The 19,162-nt window shown below is 48.1% G+C and overlaps 1 protein-coding gene across 1 annotated transcript in view; it reads left to right on the forward strand.

Annotated features, from left to right (window-relative positions):
- Positions 1-19,162, forward strand: part of DNMT3B (DNA methyltransferase 3 beta) — a 55,210-nt gene that overhangs the window by 9,404 nt on the left and 26,644 nt on the right. Inside the window, exons 2-5 of the mRNA XM_035122933.3 lie at positions 11,676-11,820; positions 13,903-13,985; positions 14,815-14,967; positions 17,198-17,362. Of these exons, the coding sequence (XP_034978824.1) occupies positions 11,682-11,820; positions 13,903-13,985; positions 14,815-14,967; positions 17,198-17,362 (540 nt within the window). The 5' untranslated portion in view covers positions 11,676-11,681. The remainder of the gene's footprint in view (positions 1-11,675; positions 11,821-13,902; positions 13,986-14,814; positions 14,968-17,197; positions 17,363-19,162) is intronic.

Below are 19,162 nucleotides of genomic sequence, written 5' to 3' on the forward strand. Positions count from 1 at the left end.
CTTTGCAGTCGGGGGTCACAGAGTCACGGCTAACTGAGCAGGACTTGCGTTCCTGAGATTCTCTCCCCCTTTCCTTTCCACAGCCTCCATGTCACTCCTTCGCGTGTCCCCGTCTCCCACGGTCTCTGGCCTGACTGTTTTCCTCTACCGACTCTCCCTTGCCCTCCTCCCCACCTCCTTGTCAAAAGAGTCTGAATTCTGTTGCAAAGCCTAGTTAATTTGGTTCCGGAACAAACCATGCAAATTAAGAGGTGCATAATTGTGGCTGATTTGCACAATTTAATGAGACTGTAGCTGCTGAGTTCTTTTTTTTTTAAGTGCCTGGCCTTGTTTTCAGAGAAGGTCTCTGCCTATAATCCTTGGCAAGGGAGGAGAAGTTGGCGTGGGTTCAACTGCTGGTGGTGATGGATATTGTGTGTGTGATGTTTGGGGATGAAGTGAAACCCACCAAATTAATTCAGTCATTAAGGCCAAAGCTGGGATTGTGCTGATTTCTGCCCCCTTGACAGATCGTTTTTTCTTCTGCTTGCTGTTTTTGGATGGGGTGGGGGTGGGGAAACATATCAGGTTACATATTTTTGGGTGGGAGCACTGTGGAACTCCATTCAGATCTGGTACTCAAAGTACGGTAAATTCCTGGGCGCAGGATTCTTTAATTCTAAATGTATGTCTTTTGCAACAGGCTCCGGTTGGTGGATCCTAGTCATACGGTAGCTGCCAAGTTCTCCCCTTTTTTAAGGGAAATTCCATTATGCTGAATAGGCTTCCTCGTGAGAAAAGGGAAAACTTGGCAGCTATGATCCTAGTAAAAATCAAAGTAGATCCCAGAAGCCTGAACTCTTGCCTGTCCCTGGTCTGTGCAAAGTAGCTGCAGTTTAACCTGGGGGGGGATCATATGGGAATCTCTCCTAGCTCTACCTTGAGAAGCCAGGGATTGGACCTGGGATCTTGTCGCCTGCAAGGGAATGTTCTAACCCCTGAGCCACATCCTTTGCCTTTCCCCTAAGCACTGTTGTTTAGTCGTTTAGTCGTGTCTGACTCTTCATGACCCCATGGACCATAGCACGCCAGGCACGCCTGTCTTCCACTGCCTCCCGCAGTTTGGTCAAACTCATGTTCGTAGCTTCGAGAACACTGTCCAACCATCTCGTCCTCTGTCGTCCCCTTCTCCTAGTGCCCTCAATCTTTCCCAACATCAGGGTCTTTTCCAGGGAGCCTTCTCTTCTCATGAGGTGGCCAAAGTATTGGAGCCTCAGCTTCACGATCTGTCCTTCCAGGGAGCACTCAGGGCTGATTTCCTTCAGAATGGATAGGTTTGATCTTCTAGCAGTCCATGGGACTCTCAAGAGTCTCCCCCAGCACCAGAATTCAAAAGCATCCATTCTTCGGCGATCAGCCTTCTTTATGGTCCAGCTCTCACTTCCACTGTTTGTATGCTAAGCACTGTTAGTATGCGTGAAATTGGTCACTTTTTACTTAGAATGCCAGTTTCTAATAAATCAAGTTATTTTCATTTTTTAAAAACAAACAAACATGTAGATGTATTATCGATTTTTCAAGCAGTAGCTCAACCAGATTTTGTTTGTGCACCAAAAATCCCCACCATTTTAACATTTTCAATTATTCTGAAAGTGGTAGCAAACTGGGGGGTTACAGAAGAAGCCATTCAGTAGCAGAAAGTGGTTCATTTTAGGGAACACTGACAAGTTTTATAACCCCCATGGAGAATGCTAGTGGCTTTTCTAAATGTGTTACAGCCATTTAAAATACTGAACTGCTTCTAGAAGTGATCTGTGCATCCATTTTTCTGCTGGCCTTTGGTTCCAGCTGCCGGCACTCTCTTTAGTCTGAGCCCAATGTGCCATGCGCCGCCACATCCTAGGAGCAGGCAGGGCTCTCCAGCTCTACCAAAAGGTAGATATTTGGAGAGGAATGTGAGGCACTGTCCCCTTCCTGCGGTGAGGCCTTTCTTCCTTGACAGACCTTGAGCCTAGCCTCTGCAACCTCAACAACCGAACATGCTGCATGCGCAAAAAAATGATCTGGGGTGGGGGTGGGGTGGGGTGGCTTCCTCTCCAGCCTCTTGAGCAATGGGCTTTTTCTGCCTCCCCACTTCCACCTACTCTCTGAAGACTGGAGATGAGAGCCTCTTAAGAATATTAGGGGGGGGGCAGGGAAAGGACTAGACCATGTGAAAAATGGAACATAATATTCTAGCTGCAGTTCATTCATTTTCAGCTTTGTATTCTTGTTATAAAAAAAGTGTGCCTAAATATTTCATTGTTGCGCCCATAACCTAGGTTTAAGGTGCCGTTTAGTTCCTGGTTTTCTTTTTTCTTTCTTTCTTTCTTTTTTTTGAAAAGCTTTATTGAAAAATGTTAAGAAAATACACCAGAACTTCAGAAATAAAATGTAAAGTACAAATTACACAAAGAAAAGTATCCTTATAATTCAAATATGGTTACATTCAAACTCAAAATAAATCTAAGATTATACAAAACCAAATGAAGTCTAAAAGTGTGTTCTAATTTCGAAAACTATCGATACTTCCAACCCTGTCCATTATACCTGGTTTTTCAGGTTGATGTTTCTCACAGGCTTGATATTATTAGACTTCTTCTTCTGTTTCCTCTCTTTTTGTCTCTTTATTTGTTTACCATTACAAATACCGTTCTAAATCTGTCAGTAGTGAATTGTTAGTGCTGTACATTTTTAAACATTCTCTGAAAATAACCCACTCTGAATACCTGTTCCTTGCACCCACCCCGTCAATTTCGCTAGTTGTAAATGTTGTTGTTTAGTCGTGTCCGACTCTTCGTGACCCCATGGACCAGAGCACGCCAGGCACTCCTGTCTTCCACTGCCTCCCGTAGTTTGGTCAAACTCATGTTCGTAGCTTCGAGAACACTGTCCAACCATCTCGTCCTCTGACGTCCCCTTCTCCTAGTGCCCTCCATCTTTCCCAACATCAAGGTCTTTTCCAAGGATTCTTCTCTTCTCATGAGGTGGCCAAAGTATTGGAGCCTCAGCTTCACGATCTGTTGTAAATATTCAATCATTAAAACCTGCCATTCAGTGATCCTTGGGAGTGTTTCAGTTCCTGGTTTTCATATCTCCGTCTCTTAACACTGGTTGGAAGTTTTCGAGTGTCCCGGCCATTGCAGAAGCCCCTCTCCCAAGTTGGCCCAAGAGCTGGTCCTCAGTACAGTACTTATGCCTGCCATGCTTAGAGGTGGGTGGGTGGGTGGGTGGGGGTAAGGTCCAGGCAATCCTCTTCCTCCTCCTCCAACACCTGCACTCTCTCCCTTCGACTTTTTTCCTCCGTTGGGGCCTCTGGGCAAGCCCCAATTAAACAAATTCAGCCAGAACTTGCTAAATGGCAACCAATTATTTCTGCACCCCTTTGAAAAGGAGCAGAGGGGGCAGCTCTGCAAGGACAAAAGCCTGGGATTAACTCTGGAGAAGCGAGGCGGGTAAGAAAGAGGCAGCAGCAGCCCAGGTTGCTGGTGTGGGGGAGCCATCCGTAAGCCTCTCTGCCCTGAATTGGTCCAATCCTCTTTTAAAGTTGGTGGCCCTCGCTGCCCCCTGTGGAAGAGAGCTCCCTAACAGCCAGCTTTTGATCACTGACTATCAAGCCAGAAGCTGAGCTGTAGTCCCTCCATGTGTGCCTCCCCACATCGTCCCCATCCCCGGTCACTTTTTTAAAAAAAATAAAAATATATAGTTAAGAGAACTGAGATCCCCGAAGGCAGCTGGCTGTATTCTTTCTTCCCAGAGCGTCCCACATCTGTTTGTTCCTCTTCCCGCGTGATTCATTGATGGAGCCAGCCAAGCTGCAGGCTCGCTCTCTCAGCCTGCACCTGTTCCAGGGTTTGGGGGTGGGGTAGGATACAATAGATTTTCACAAAAAGATAAAATGAAGACTTTGCTACACACCCATTCCAGTCAATAGGTCGGTACACACAGGTGTACTTGCTTTATTGTGGTTGCAGCGCCCGCTAGGGAGCATCCCAGGCAGAACCGTGTTTTCCATCCACATGTTTGCCCAGCAGCTGCTGAGTGAAGAACTCGAGGGATGTGCATGTGTGAATTGGGCAATTTGGGTGTTGGGCAGGCCAGACCACCCCTCTACCTGCTGCCTTGTATCTGTCATCTGTTGTTGTTGTTTAGTCGTTTAGTCGTGTCCGACTCTTCATGACCCCATGGACCAAAGCACGCCAGGCACTCCTGTCTTGCACTGCCTCCCGCAGTTTGGTCAAATTCATGTTCGTAGCTTCGAGAACACTGTCCAACCATCTCGTCCTCTGTCATCTACACTTGAACTATTGGGCTAAGGCAGGCATCCCCAAACTGCAACCCTCCAGATGTTTTGGCCTACAACTCCCATGATCCCTAGCTAACAGGACCAGTGGTCAGGGATGATGGGAATTGTAGTCCAAAACATCTGGAGGGCTGAAATTTGGGGATGCCTGGGCTAAGGCAACTGTTTGATTTTGGAATCTTTAAGATAATATTTCGGTTTCCTGTTAATTATGTTGCTTTGAACGTATACTTTATTTTTGACTTTCTTCTGTAGTGTTTTATTCTGGATAGCTTTATTTGATGTTTTAATGTAGGTTGTACTCCGTTTTGAGGTGTTGTTCTTAAACAGATAAAGTGGTATAGAGATGAAATTAATAATACTGTAATCATGTTCTGAACGGAACCATGGAGTCCCTGCCTACAGCCTCCTCTAAAGCCACGTGCTTCAATTGCCTCAGGAGCAAAAGGCAGAGAGTGTAGCAGAATTATCTGCTCTGCAAAGGAGGCTAAACGGGAGGAGAAAAAACTGAGCAGGAAATCATGCAGAGTTTGCAGGAAGCAGCTCCTTTTCGAAACATAGTAGCCTTTCTTTAATTCTTTACATTTTTCATGGGACACACAATCCAGGGCTTTGTGTTTTCTCCCTGGGGGGGGGGAGTGGTCTGCACATGGTCAGGGATAGTCTCTTCCACAACCAGCACTTCACACATGATTTGGCTGAGCCCTGGAACTGAAAACAGAGTTGGGTCCAGGGGCTGAGCCCTGGTCCTTGCATTCCACACGAGGCATCTCTCTCTGGAGGAAAGCCCCTTTGAGACGGTTTCTGCCTGATTTACAGGCGGGTCTGTGTGTTACAGGGTGGGGTCCCGCATGCCCAGGCAGCTTCCTCCCACATTGTGTCTTGGGTTTGGGAGCAGACGTGTAGGATCAATGAGATTTTGGTAAGCAGCTGCTGGCTGGCAGGTTTACTCTACCCAGGACACAAATGCCTGCTTCCTTCCCGCCTTCCCTTTGTTGCAGAGAGTGAAGAGCTCCAGAGATGGCGGTCAGAGCCTAATAAGCATTTGTGGGGAAATTCTGGCGTTTTCAAGGTTGCACACAAAACGCAGAAATGGGAGGCATCCAGTGAGGAAGACCAAAAAGGGGGAACCTGTATCAAGGTGCTGAATAAAGAGTATTGAATCATAGAATCATAGAGTTGGAAGAGACCACAAGGGCCATCCAGTCCAACCCCCTGCCAAGCAGGAAACACCATCAAAGCATTATTGACATATGCCTGTCAAGCCTCTGCTTAAAGACCTCCAAAGAAGGAGACTCCACCACACTCCTTGGTAGCAAATTCCACTGCCGAACAGCTCTTACTGTCAGGAAGTTCTTCCTAATGTTTAGGTGGAATCTTTTTTCTTGTAGTTTGAATCCATTGCTTCGTGTCCGCTTCTCTGGAGCAGCAGAAAACAACCTTTCTCCCTCCTCTATATGACATCCTTTTATATATTTGAACATGGCTATCATATCATCCCTTAATCTTCTCTTCTCCAGGCTAAACATACCCAGCTCCCTAAGCCGTTCCTCATAAGGCATCGTTTCTAGGCCTTTGACCATTTTGTTTGCCCTCTTCTGGACACATTCCAGCTTGTCTGTATCCTTCTTGAACTGTGGTGCCCAGAAGTGGACACAGTACTCCAGGTGAGGTCTGACCAGAGCAGAATACAGTGGTACTATTACTTCCCTTGATCTAGATGCTATACTCCTATTGATGCAGCCCAGAATTGCATTGGCTTTTTTAGCTGCTGCATCACACTGCTGACTCATGTCAAGTTTGTGGTCTACCAAGACTCCTAGATCCTTTTCACATGTACTGCTCTCAAGCCAGGTGTCACCCATCCTGTATTCGTGCCTTTCATTTTTTTTGCCCAAGTGTAGTACTTTACATTTCTCCTTGTTAAAATTCATCTTGCACTGTTAAAGTTCATCTTGCATTGTTTATTAATTCCCAACACATTTCTGCCAAAACAGGCTTTCCACGGGGACAACTGAAAACATATTTGAAAGCACTGTAGGCAGAACTCCTGAGGACGCGCCCTGAAAAATGAACTTGGGTGTTTCAAAATGGATGTTTTTGAATTGTCCACAAGGAAACACAATTGCCCCCGAGGAAGGCCTGTTGTGGCTGAAGTGAGTTCGGCATTACTAAAACGGGCGATATTCTACCCCCACCAGTTTCTTGGGTTCTTTCCCCATTTTTTGTCATCTCTAAGGACAGAATGAGACACCCCCGACATGCTGGAATTTGGAGTCTAATGGGCCCGAAAGCTGCTGCAATAGGTCCTGGTGGCGTTGTTTTTTTAAGTGCACAAGAGTTTTGGTTACAGGTAGCCGTGTTGGTCTGCCGTAGTCGAAACAAAATAAAGAAATTCCTTCCAATAGCACCTCAGAGACCAACTAAGTTTGTCATAGGTATGAGCTTGCCTTTCAGGTGCATGCACACTTCTTCAGATACACTGAAACAGAAGAGTTTTGATTTGTCAGATGAGGTGGGAGAGGAAAGGAACTGAAAGGATTAATTGTTGTTGTTGATTAGTTGTTTAGTCGTGTCTGACTCTTCGTGACCCCATGGACCATAGCACGCCAGGCACTCCTGTCTTCCACTGCCTCCCGCACTTTGGTCAAACTCATATTCGTAGCTTTGAGAACACTGTCCAACCATCTCATCCTCTGTCGTCCCCTTCTCCTTGTGCCCTCCATCTTTCCCAACATCAGGGTCTTTTCCAGGGAGTCTTCTCTTCTCATGAGGTGGCCAAAGTATTGGAGCCTCAGTTTCACGATCTGTCCTTCCAGGGAGCACTCAGGGCTGATCTCCTTCAGAATGGATAGGTTTGATCTTCTTGCAGTCCATGGGACTCTCAAGAGTCTCCTCCAGCACCAGAATTCAAAAGCATCAATTCTTCGGCGATCAGCCTTCTTTATGGTCCAGCTCTCACTTCCATACATCACTACTGGGAAAACCATAGCTTTAACTATATGGACCTTTGTCGGCAAGGTGATGTCTCTGCTTTTTAAGATGCTGTCTAGGTTTGTCATTGCTTTTCTCCCAAGAAGCAGGCGTCTTTTAATTTCGTGACTGCTGTCACCATCTGCAGTGATCAAGGAGCCCAAGAAAGTAAAATCTTTCACTGCCTCCATTTCTTCCCCTTCTATTTGCCAGGAGGTGATGGGACCAGTGGCCATGATCTTGGTTTTTTTGATGTTGAGCTTCAGACCATATTTTGCGCTCTCCTCTTTCACCCTCATTAAAAGGTTCTTTAATTCCTCCTCACTTTCTGCCATCAAGGTTGTGTCATCTGCATATCTGAGGTTGTTGATTAATACATGCAGCATATAGTTAGACTGCGGAACCCCCTGCCACAGGAGGCAGTGAGGACCACCAACTTAGATGTCTTTAAAAGAGGATTGGACAAAACAGCGGAGGAGGAGAGGACTGTCTATCGATGGCTACTAGCCACAGTGGTTCTGCTCTGTCCCCACAGCTGGAGGCAGCAATGCTTTGAATCCCAGTTGCTGGAAACCACAGGGAGGGAGAGGACTCTGGTGTTCAGATTCTGCTTGTGGGTTTCCTATAATGGGCATCTGGTTGGCCACTGTGGGAACAGGATGCTGGAGTAGACGGGCCTCTGTCCTGATCGAGCCGGCTCTGCTTAATGTTCCTATGTGCTTAATGCTACAATCACAGACAGCCGCTCCAAAAAAGGCCCTTTGTTTCTGCTGGTTGTCATCTGTGCTCCACAGGGCATTCATTAAATAGAATCACAGTGTTTTTCATGGCCCATCCCAGGCTCAGGTTGGAGCCAAGCACCTGTTCCCAAACAGCGCATTGCTGGCTTTCGGAGTCTTCTTCCAACACAAGACCTTTGTCTAGAGATCAGCCCTGGTGATGTTGGCCAATTCCACACACACACACACCCAACGCCCCCAGCAAGTCTGCCACAAGTTGTGTTAGATGCAGCCACATCAAACTCATGCCGTGCACATGCGCCAGGGCCGGCTCTACATAGACCCACGGTGGCGCAGTGCACCATGGCGGGGGGCTGGTAAGCTGGGCGCCGGCCTGGCAAGGAGGGCGCCGGCCTGGCAAGGAGGGCGCCGCGCGGCGAAGGCGTGCGGAAACCAATTGCGCCCTGCGAGGGCGGGGCGGGCGGCGGAGCGATCTCCGCCCCTCAGCACCAGGGCGCGCGATCTGCTCAAGACGGCCCTGACATGCGCAGTGCCTGGGTTGGTGGGTGGCAATTTCTTTTTGTGACTAATCAAGAGTCTGTATAGCAGGTGTGTGGAAGCTGTGGGCCTTCAGGTGTTCATAGAATCATAGAATTGTAGGGTTGAAGGGACCCCTTGCAATGTAGGAATCTCAACTTGCAAATTGATTTTTTTCCCTGGAAGCAAGTAAACACGGAAATAAGTGCTGAAATGGCTCTATTCCACTCTGTTTTCGGAAGTGGGTTTTATGATGCTCAAAAGCCCACGTATAATGCAGAAATAAACTGTGCGGATGCCGCATTGCGCTCAGTTCCTGGAAGTGGTTTTTGCATCGTGTGGAAGCTCAGATATAATGTGGAATTTAACAGTTAGGGGGACACCGTGAAAATGGAATAAACGGACACATAAATGCCGCCTTTGTCTTTTTCAGCAAGACCGTTGCAGGTCCTTGAGTCGCACTTAACCCTGGCCTTGTAAATGAAAATCTATTTCATCACTCCTTCCAAAGGGCCTCTTTACATCTACCCACGTAAAACAATTGCATTGGAAGGTCAAGTCGCCTTGGACTTTGATAAATTAAGCCGTTGGCTTAGCTCAGAGAGGGAGAGGACATCGTTTGTCATTATTCCAGTTGCAAATCTTTCCTTTGGCTTTTCTCACTTCGCTCTGTCTGGAGCAAAAAGGCTTGTGTGGATGTGCACCAGTTCGGCTGAGGACCACTTTTTAAATAATTTTTTTTAAAAAAAGGTTCAGAAAATATGCCAGTATGGTATGTGTGTATGTCATGTTTGGAGAAAGAATGAGGAACTTGTGAAAATGAGCGATGGAAGACCCAGCTGAATTACTTCGTAACCTTTAAAATACAGTATATTACTCGAAAACGAGTGCCTGACCTGAGGTGGTTGGATGTCTGCTTCCCTCAGTCCCAGCCAGCATGCCAAGTGGCCAGAGACTTGGGTCTTTGTGAGACAGAGTACGACTTTATTTAGGGAACAGTCTGCCAGAAGTATTTTTCGGCTGCTGTTGGTTTCAGTCTGTTTCGTTTTAGTTTCGTTTATTTTGTAGTTTATATATCTTGCGAATGGATCTGGGATGTTATGTGGAACGGTATAAAAATGAGATGAAAAAACATAAATAAAATGCAGTCGACAGTGAAGTCCAGAAACATCTGGATGGTGCAACATCTGGCAGAAGGTGCTGGGGGTGGGGTAGGGTGGGCAGTAGCTCCTTTGGAGGCCCCCCCCGCCATCCTGCTCTGGCCATTCCATCACCAGCGCTAGTCCAGTTTGTGCGTTGCTGGGGGTTGGTCTAGATGACTCTTGGGTGCCCTTCAAGCTCTACAATTCTGTGATGATGGGGAAGGGGTGCCACCCCACCTTTTGCCTTGGGCAGCAACACACTTTAGGGCCACCTAAATATTTGGGTGGTTCTTATTCGGTAATGTTGGGTGGGAGCTGTGGAAGGACAATGTGGGATAGTGGTTAGAGTGTCGCCCTGGGCAGAAACCCAGGTTCAAAGCCACTGAGTTTATTTATTTGTTAAATTTGTCAGTTGCTTTATCCCAAAGCAACCTACAGACAGACAGACTATAAGCACCACGTAGATACATTAAAATCAAGAGAAGAGGTATACTGTAGTCAGGTTGTGTAGCAAACATAGGTTATTTTGAACACCAATGACTTTTTTTTACATGTGATTTTAGATTGAGAATGAGTCGTTTGCAAAAAAAAACACTGTTTTGCCTATGATTACAAGTTTACCCTAGAAAAGTCTCAGTTTAATTTTGGGGTTAGATATTTTTCATTTATTCAGAAGAACAAACTGTGAATGCCAGCCTGTTTTGTACAAACAAGCTACAGTATAGGGAAGACTAAAATAAACGGCACACACCTTTTCATTTCTCTAATAACGATACAATGCAACACAATGCTCCGTATTGAGCAGATGGGAGATGAATGCCTGGTAGGTAATGAAAAGAAAACAAAGCAGATCTAAAGGGGGTTCGGTGGATACAGAGCAAGATGCACATCAAAGGATTAAGGAGAGAAGCCTCAGTAGAGGAAGGCTGAGAAAAGCCAGCCTGTGTTTTCTTATTCCTTTGTGTGGAAAGGGGTTCCACTCTCCTCATGTCCAGATGCTGAAATATTTAGAGCTGGATGCATATTTAAGTGACAATGATTTTTTTAAAAAAAAACTGGGAAATCTTTCCACAAGACAATGCTATTCCACGGTTGCTTGTTCTTCACCCTGCGGCATATAAATGCAACCAAAGGACCATCTTTCCCTGGAAATAGAGACTGTGCCTGTTCTCAAGGGGGCTGCAGTCTTCCCTCAAACACCCCCCCCCAACTGCTTGGGTGACTCGCATTTGGAAGATTTGGTAAGCACGGAACTAAATAAAAATAAATGAAAACTGAATAATTGGGGTCCGTTTTGTTTTGTGTTTTACCAGATCGCCAAAGAAACAAGGTTTTTTTTTTTTTGGCTTTATTGGTTTTGAAAACTGTACAACAGAAATGATCAATAAAGTTTGCTATCAAAATAAAAATAAACATTCATTCATTCCTTGGTTGATACTTGTTTTTTTATATCATTCTGAAATTCAATTTAACATGACCTCCAATCTTCCCATTGTGTTTTGAGTCAAATTCCTTAAATACGCACTTAACTTTGCTTTCACCCTATTATTTAACTTACTTAAAGATTTTTCAAGTTGTTCTGTTTACACACAGAAGCTCAATCAAGACCTGCCAACGGACTGATATTTTGACAATGTTCTTTGACATAGACTCTGTATATATTCCACTCTCTGGCAAAAATTTCCTCTGTAACACCTCGTAGCCTTGCTGATAGTCTTGCCAATTCTACATAATCTCTTAGTTTATTTTGCCAGAAACAAGATTTTTTGATTGACTTTCCTAAGGTCCAGGGCAAAGCGCCACATTTCGGAAATTCCCCCTGCCTTCGAAATCCTGGCAATGTCCAGGAAAATCCAGACGTTTGGCAGCCCTATCTGCTGCTCCTGTGGCCACAGAGTTGGATGGTACCCCCAGGGGCCATCTAGTCCAACCCCCTGCAGTGCAGGTATCTCAACTAAAGCACCTGTGCCTCCCATCCTGCAGGTTAACATGAAGAAGGAGAAGGTGGTCCAGTGGACGATGGACAGCGAGGAGGAGAACCTGGTCTTGGTCAATGGAAGCTGCGGAGACCCAGCCAAGGCCAAGGCTGAGTCTACCTTGAAAGTCAAAGGGAAGAAGAAGAATGCAGGTATCCTTGGGAGTCTGCCTCCTGTTCACTCACAGAGGCTGGTGGTTTTGCACCCCGGCTTAGATCCCAAGCGGACTGTGGAGCTAGGCTTGGTGCCAGCCGATGGGCAGCGGTTGGGTCCTGGCTGAAGCTCCTGCGTCTCAGAAGGGCACTAAAAATAGAGGGCACTGAAATGGCTCCAGGGTGGCAGCGGTGGTGTTGTGATGCCTAAGCCCGCCACCAGCACAAACCTGGGCATCCTTGGATCTGGAATGTTTAATGCCACATCCCGTAGAATTCTATCAGCTAGATTGGCCGACAGCTAGATTTTTGCACAGCGGAAGCCACGTCGGACGTTCGTGTTCTGATGAACGTTCGAAAACCGGAGCATTCTGGAGCCGAAACGTTCAAGAACAGAGCCTTTCGAGTTCCAAGGTACCACTGTATTTTATCTGCACAATCAGAATGAATTTCGGGAACCAAAATGCTCTTCTGTTTAGCATGAGCAGGAGCAGTGAACGATATTATAGTTAACTCTTGTCGCTTGTCCTTGCTTAGCCCACCCTACTGCCTGGCTCACAGTTATGAACAATACTGGTGAATGGTGTGTTGTGAATTATGAATGGCCTGTTTTGCCATTAAGAAAAAGAGGTGGGAATAGGCCCATATATGTATGTGGACTGTCCCTGGATGAAGTGGCTTTTCTTCTTTTAAGTTCTCAAAGCTCGTAACCTACCGTAGCTCTAGGTCAGGGGTCAGCAAACTTTTTCAGCAGGGGGCCGGTCCACTGTCCCTCAGATCTTGTGGGGGGGGCCGGACTATATTTTGAAAAAAAATATGAACGAATTCCTATGCCCCACAAATAACCCAGAGATGCATTTTAAATAAAAGGACACATTCTACTCATGTAAAAACACCAGGCAGGCCCCACAAATAACTCAGAGATGCATTTTAAATAAAAGGACACATTCTGCTCATGTAAAAACATGCTGATTCCCGGACCGCCCGAGGGCCGGATTTAGGAGGTGATTGGGCCGCATCTGGTCCCCGGGGACCCTGCTCTAGGTAGCCATATGAACTAGCCAGATGTTTAAATGAGAATCAATCCCTGTCAGTCCATCATTTGAAAAACAAGACTTTAGAGCCCTCAGTTGTCAACTAGGCATTCCATGTTGCCGACTGTAACCTTGTAAGGAGACATTTGGTGCCTGGTTTATATATCGTGAGTTTCCAACACTGCCGGTGGCCAGCAGTGTAGGGGTGATGCTTTGGTTTTGGGGGCCAGCTGGCCAGGTGGCACTGAGGGCACCCTGAGGTCTGGGGTGGCCTCCAGTGGGACCGCAAGCTGCTTGGCCAAACAAGGAGCTTCTCCTTCAGAGGAAGGCAGGAGTGGTCCATGTCTACTTCCTGGAGCGTGTGAGGTTGGAATAGCAAGATGGGGAGTCGTGGAACTGCAAGGTCCTTGCCAGCAGGTTGGGATCAAAGGTGCCCATTGGCAGCCTCCAAACTCCTTGGTCTGCCCTCCTTTGTTCAGGGCAGATGAAGGAGTTGACTGGGCATGGGTCATAGCTGCCAAGTTTTCCCTTTTCTCGCGAGGAAGCCTATTCAGCATAAGGGAAAATCCCTTTAAAAAAGGGATAACTTGGCAGCTATGGCATGGGTAGGTTGAGGGTGGTTGCTGGCTGCGTTGAGCGATGACCCATCAGTTCTCCAGCACAGCTTTGGGCATCAGCTTTGAGAACTAAGATCTGGAGTAGACTAGGGTTTGGGTGCCTGAAGGAAGTGCCTGGGGGGACCCTGGGAGCCAGTCATTGCCTCTGAACCTAACCCACTTCAGAGTTTTCATGAGGGGAGAACCATCCGTGTAATGGGATGTCCCATCAATGGTGGGATGTAAATGCAATAAATAATAACTCTTCCAATGGGCGGCAGCAAAGAAGGCAAAACTGGGGTCTGGAGGAAAGTTTACTTGCCTTGAAGTTTACCTTTAAGCTGCCTATGGATAAACTATTAGGTGAGCAAGTTCTGGGGTGGGGGGGTTCCCCAGTGGCTTGGCACAAATGGGAGGAAGCTGAATCGAGGCCACGTTTCCCCGCTGTGCAGATGCCGATGACGCAGGGAAAGTGCCTCGCAAGACGAAGTGGAAGGAACAGGATGAGGAGGTCCCCAAAGAAGCCCAGGAGGAGGTGAGTTCTTTTTTTCCAAACCCTGAACGTCACATCACATTTATCAGTGATAAATACAATTTATCAGTAATGCAAACCAGCCGTTTGTGGGCCACCTGTCTTTTGGTTCCATAAACTCACCCCCTGTTCCCCCACCCTCCCTTATAGAAAGCATGACTCAGAGCAGGGGGTTGCACAACCCAGTATAAGGAAAACAGTAGCACAATAAAATTCAGTGCAGTAACAATTGATTGCACATTCATTTAAGGGTCCATTAAAACTGTTCAGTTTAATGAATTCAACAAAACTGATCAGTTTGGACTTGTAGGGTTGGAAGGGACCACGAGGATCATCTAGTCTGACCCCTCGCAATGCAGGGATTTTTCATCAAAGCGTGATAGTCATTGACACCTCCAATGCCCTCCTGCTGCCCCCTTGCCTCTTAGCATCCCCCAGCTTATCCCAACGTCCCCTTTGGGAACCAGTGGTGTAAATTATCTGGGGCAGCCATAACCAAGGCCTGAGTGGGGCAGGCGATGCTCTCCCCCCCCCCTTTGGATTTCCAGCCACCTCAAAGGCATGCTGACTCCAGAAATGGAGGCTCAACATAGACATTGCGGCTAATAGCCCTTGAAAGCTTTGCCTTCCACGAATCCTCTTTTCAAGCTGTCTAAATTGGTGGCCATCGCTCTGCCCCTGAATTTCCATTGCTGTACCAGCTTTGATGGAAGGATCATGTCACCCCTCGATCCTTCCCCAGTGAAACGAGGGCAGGCTGTAACCTTTCTCTGTCTCGCCTGCCCCTGACAAACCCAGGCAGTGAGCGACACCAATCCTTTTCGGTTCCCAGGTACGGAGGCGCGGATCCGCTGGCTGGGAGAACAGTTTGCGGCAGAAGCCCCCTCCCCGCATCGTCTTCCAGGCCGGACCCGCTGCGCAGGAGAAGAATGTGAAAGACGAAGTGGAGAGCGTGGAGAACTTCAAGGAGAGACACAAAATCAGGGTGAGGCTTGGGTTGCAGTGTCTGTCTGTCTGTCTGTCTGTCTGTCTGTCTGTGGTGTTCTAAGGATATTGTAGTCTGTAGACTGGGCCTTCTCAGGGAGGTAGTGGAGCTGGTCAACTTGTGATCTGGAAAATGACCCCATTGCCAGTCCTCCTCGTCTGCTGTTGCACCCCAGATTTCATCCCCTGCTTTAGTAGATGGGGGAGCATAGCTGAATGACAATCCTTTGAACCGCCAAATTGCGGGAATCATAGAATCGTAGAGTTGGAAGAGACCACAAGGGCCATCCAGTCCAACCCCCTGCCAAGCAGGAAACACCATCAAAGCATTCTTGACATATGCCTGTCAATCCTCTAGCTTAAAGACCTCCAAGAGAAGTCAAACCAGCCCATCATCCTCCATCCCAGGTGGTGTGTGTACATCACAAACCCATTACACTAGTCCTCATGAGCAGGGAAGTGGCTTGGACACACCAGGTAGCTTTCAGCCCTGCTTTCTGGGCCACAATACGCACGGGTGACGCATTTCGTTGTGATGCTCCCCACCTCGTGAACATTGCGAGGGGAAATTCCCCTTGAGGGTTCAAGGACAGAGGCTCACACAAAATTCCCCGTTGCTCAGGCTTCGTTTCATAACTCGTAACTGGACAGAGTCCAAAGAGTTTGCGAGAGCATAGAATAATAGAATCATAGAGTTGGAAGAGACCACAAGGGTCATCCAGTCCAACCCCCTGCCAAGCAGGAAACACCATCAAAGCATTCTTGACATATGCCTGTCAAGCCTCTGCTTAAAGACCTCCAAAGAAGGAGACTCCACCACACTCCTTGGTAGCAAATTCCACTGCCGAACAGCTCTTACTGTCAGGAAGTTCTTCCCAATGTTCAGGTGGAATCTTCTTTCTTGTAGCTTGAATCCATTGCTCTGTGTCCGCTTCTCTGGAGCAGCAGAAAACAATCTTTCTCCCTCCTCAATATGACATCCTATATAATAATGTCCAAGATGTCCCTGCGTCCAAGCTGTCCCGTGTGTCCCTGGGTCACTGCGCATGTGCCCCAGGGATACAGGGATTGGACAGCAGAGACTGCGCGCGCGCACTCTCCCCCCCCCTGCCTCCTCCAACCGCCGCTCCTGCCGGACACCGCCTCACTGCAGGGCACGTCAGGGAAGCGAGGGTGGAGGCCGGTGAAGGCCTCCTCACAACCCTCCCTGGCCGTGAGGAGCGGCGGTTGGAGGAGGCAGGGGGGGGGAGAGTGTGCGCGTCCTTCCTGTCGGCAGCTGGGGGAGAGGAACGGAGGAGGAGAACGCAGTGCTTTCTCCTCCTCCGTTCCTGTCCCCCTGCCGCCAACAGCAAGGACAGGTCCCAGGGTTCGGAGAAGCGCTGCGCAAGCGCTTCTCCGAACCCTGGGATGTCTGCTTGCTGTCGGCGGCTGCGGGAGAGGAACGGAGGAGGAGAACGCAGCGCTTTCTCCTCCTCCGTTTCTGTCCCCCTGCCGCCAACAGCAAGGACAGGTCCCAGGGTTCGGAGAAGCGCTGCGCAAGCGCTTCTCCGAACCCTGGGATGTCTGCTTGCTGTCGGCGGCTGCGGGAGAGGAACGGAGGAGGAGAACGCAGCGCTTTCTCCTCCTCCGTTTCTGTCCCCCTGCCGCCAACAGCAAGGACAGGTCCCAGGGTTCGGAGAAGCGCTGCACAAGCGCCTCTCCGAACTCCAGGATGTTCTAGCGCCCGTTATTGAACGGGCTGAAAACCACTAGTCCTTTCATATATTTGAACATGGCTATCATATCACCCCTTAACCTTCTCTTCTCCAGGCTAAACATACCCAGCTCCCTAAGCCGTTCCTCATAAGACATCGTTTCCAGGCCTTTGAGCATTTCCGCCAGGATCCACACTATATGGACAAAGAGACATCATCTTAGCGGTTCACCCTCTATCCAACCATCCCAGCACCCCGCTCTCTCACAAAACCACAGTCCTTAGAAAACACTTACTCAACCCACTTTTTCTTTACCGCACATATTAGAACCCTCCTTGCACCTTACGCAGAGTTGTTTGCCCCTTTAGCATCTAGCCATCTGGTCCCTCCTTAAATGGTTCTTACCGGTTTTGGGGGGGGGTCAGGTCTTTTTGCACATGTGACACTGGCCTCGCTGAAAACGAGCCTAGCAGAAATCCTGCGCCGTCATCCGTCTCTCTTCTAAAGAAGCTCCGCTCTTTTCTTCCTCTCTACCAGTTTTCCAGGAGAATCTCTGCAGTCGCCCAAGTGGACTACTCAGAGGAGAACTTGGTGCAGTCCAGCCAGAGCAGCGGCGGTGGCAGCAGCAGCAGCAGCAATATTGGGGGGGTACCAAATGGCTGCCTCTTGACAGGGACCCCGAGAGATACAGAGGAATACCAGGTGGGGGCCGCTTTTGCCTGGTGGGGAGTGGGCTGACGTGGCTACCTGGCTGAAGCTTCACAAGGGGCTGGGCAGCAGGAGTCAGCTGCAGGCTGCGCAGCTCTGAAGCCCAGGGTGGTCAGAAGAAGGGGAGCTTGGTCCGAGGAGGGGAAGGGCTTGCATTTTGGAGAAGAACACATAGATTATTATTTTTTGGGGGGGGAATTATAGTATGATGACTAAAACCCCCTCTGCATTATTTTCATTTATGCATTGCATTTATAGAATCATAGAATTGGAGATATCCCACTTTTTTTCCTCCATGGTGATGAAAGCGGTTTACGTTGCTCTGCAGCTCAACCCCCACAACAGCCCTGTGGGGTAGGCTAGGCTGAGAGGGAGCGACTGGCCCCCAAAACCACACAGTGAGCTTCACGTTTGCCGAGTGGGGATTCGAACCCTGGTCTTTCCTGGGTTCTAGCCTGGAACTCTAACCACCACACCCCATGACCTCTTTTTGGGGATTTCCCGGCCCTGATTTTGGGACAAAGCATTGCCAATGGATTTCGCTTGTGTGACTATTTTTTAATTCATTCATTCATTTTATTGATTGATTGAATTTATAGACTGCCCTATACTATATTTTTTAGTTTGTTTTTATTATTATCAAAAGGGCTTTGATCCCAGTCTCTAGCTCGGGGGTCTCCAAACTTTTTGGGGGCCAAGGGCCACACCTGGGATCTTGAGAGTGCATTGGGCGCCAGTCATAAAATGGCTGCCGCGGGGGACGTGTCATCGCACAAAATGGCTGCCGTGTCTGAAAACGGAGATAGAAAGGGCCATCAATGGAGGGAAAGGCGCTGCCTCTTTGCGCCTCAGTTTAGAACATAAAGCACAGGGTTGGTGCCCATGTTTGGGCCTGTTGAAGCAGGTGACCAGTGGGAGGAGAAACTGAGCAGGGAGAGTAACTGCGCTGGAGACCCTCGCTGTTGCCCAAGTGCTCTCAGGGGTGGGTAGCGGATTCAAAAGACGGCGACAGCGAAGCAAAACGACCATAGGGCAGCAGGTTAAATGTACAGCAGCCGGATTTCAAAAAGGGAGGAGCGTTTTGTTGGCTAAATGGTTTAGGGAAGCTTTTAATGTTTAACAGACCAATGTATTTTTAATATTTTTGTTGGAAGCCGCCCAGAGTGGCTGGGGAAAACCCAACCAGATGGGTGGGGTATAAATAATAAAATATTATTACTATTATTATGAATATGGTTGTTGTGAGGGACAGGAGCTATAGACAGCCCCCTCCCATCTTGAACACGAGCTCATCGCCCAGCGGAAGTGGGAGCGGGGAGGGGGATGTTTCGAGCGGGGAATCAGGAAGTAGGAGCCCGGGCTCAGGCAGGATAGCTGAGCCACGGCGCCGCTTGGGAACGGAAGGGGGAAGCAGGGAAACCGCGGGAAGACTGATCCCGGCGACCCCGGAATTACGTAAGAAGCGCAGAGGGAGGAGATTTAGTATTCCCAGGCTACTTTGCTGGAGAAAGACGCGGGAATCTCCATTCGGAGGTTCTGCGCCAGACTGACAACATGTACTGCCCTCCTGTATATACCCTGTTTCTCATATTTTAAGACATGCCCATAAAATAAGCCATAGCAGGATTTTTAAGCATTCAAGGAATATAAGCCATACCCCGAAAATAAGACATAGTGATAGGGGCAGCAGCAATGCCGGCCGCGGCAGGAGGAGGAGGAAAAAAAATAAGACATCCCTTGAAAATAAGCCATAGTGTGTTTTTTTGAGGAAAAAATAAATATAAGACGTGTCTT

This window comes from Zootoca vivipara, chromosome 7 (genome assembly GCF_965207765.1).
Source record: "Zootoca vivipara chromosome 7, rZooViv2.hap1.1, whole genome shotgun sequence".
Classification (NCBI taxonomy): Eukaryota; Metazoa; Chordata; class Lepidosauria; order Squamata; family Lacertidae; genus Zootoca; species Zootoca vivipara.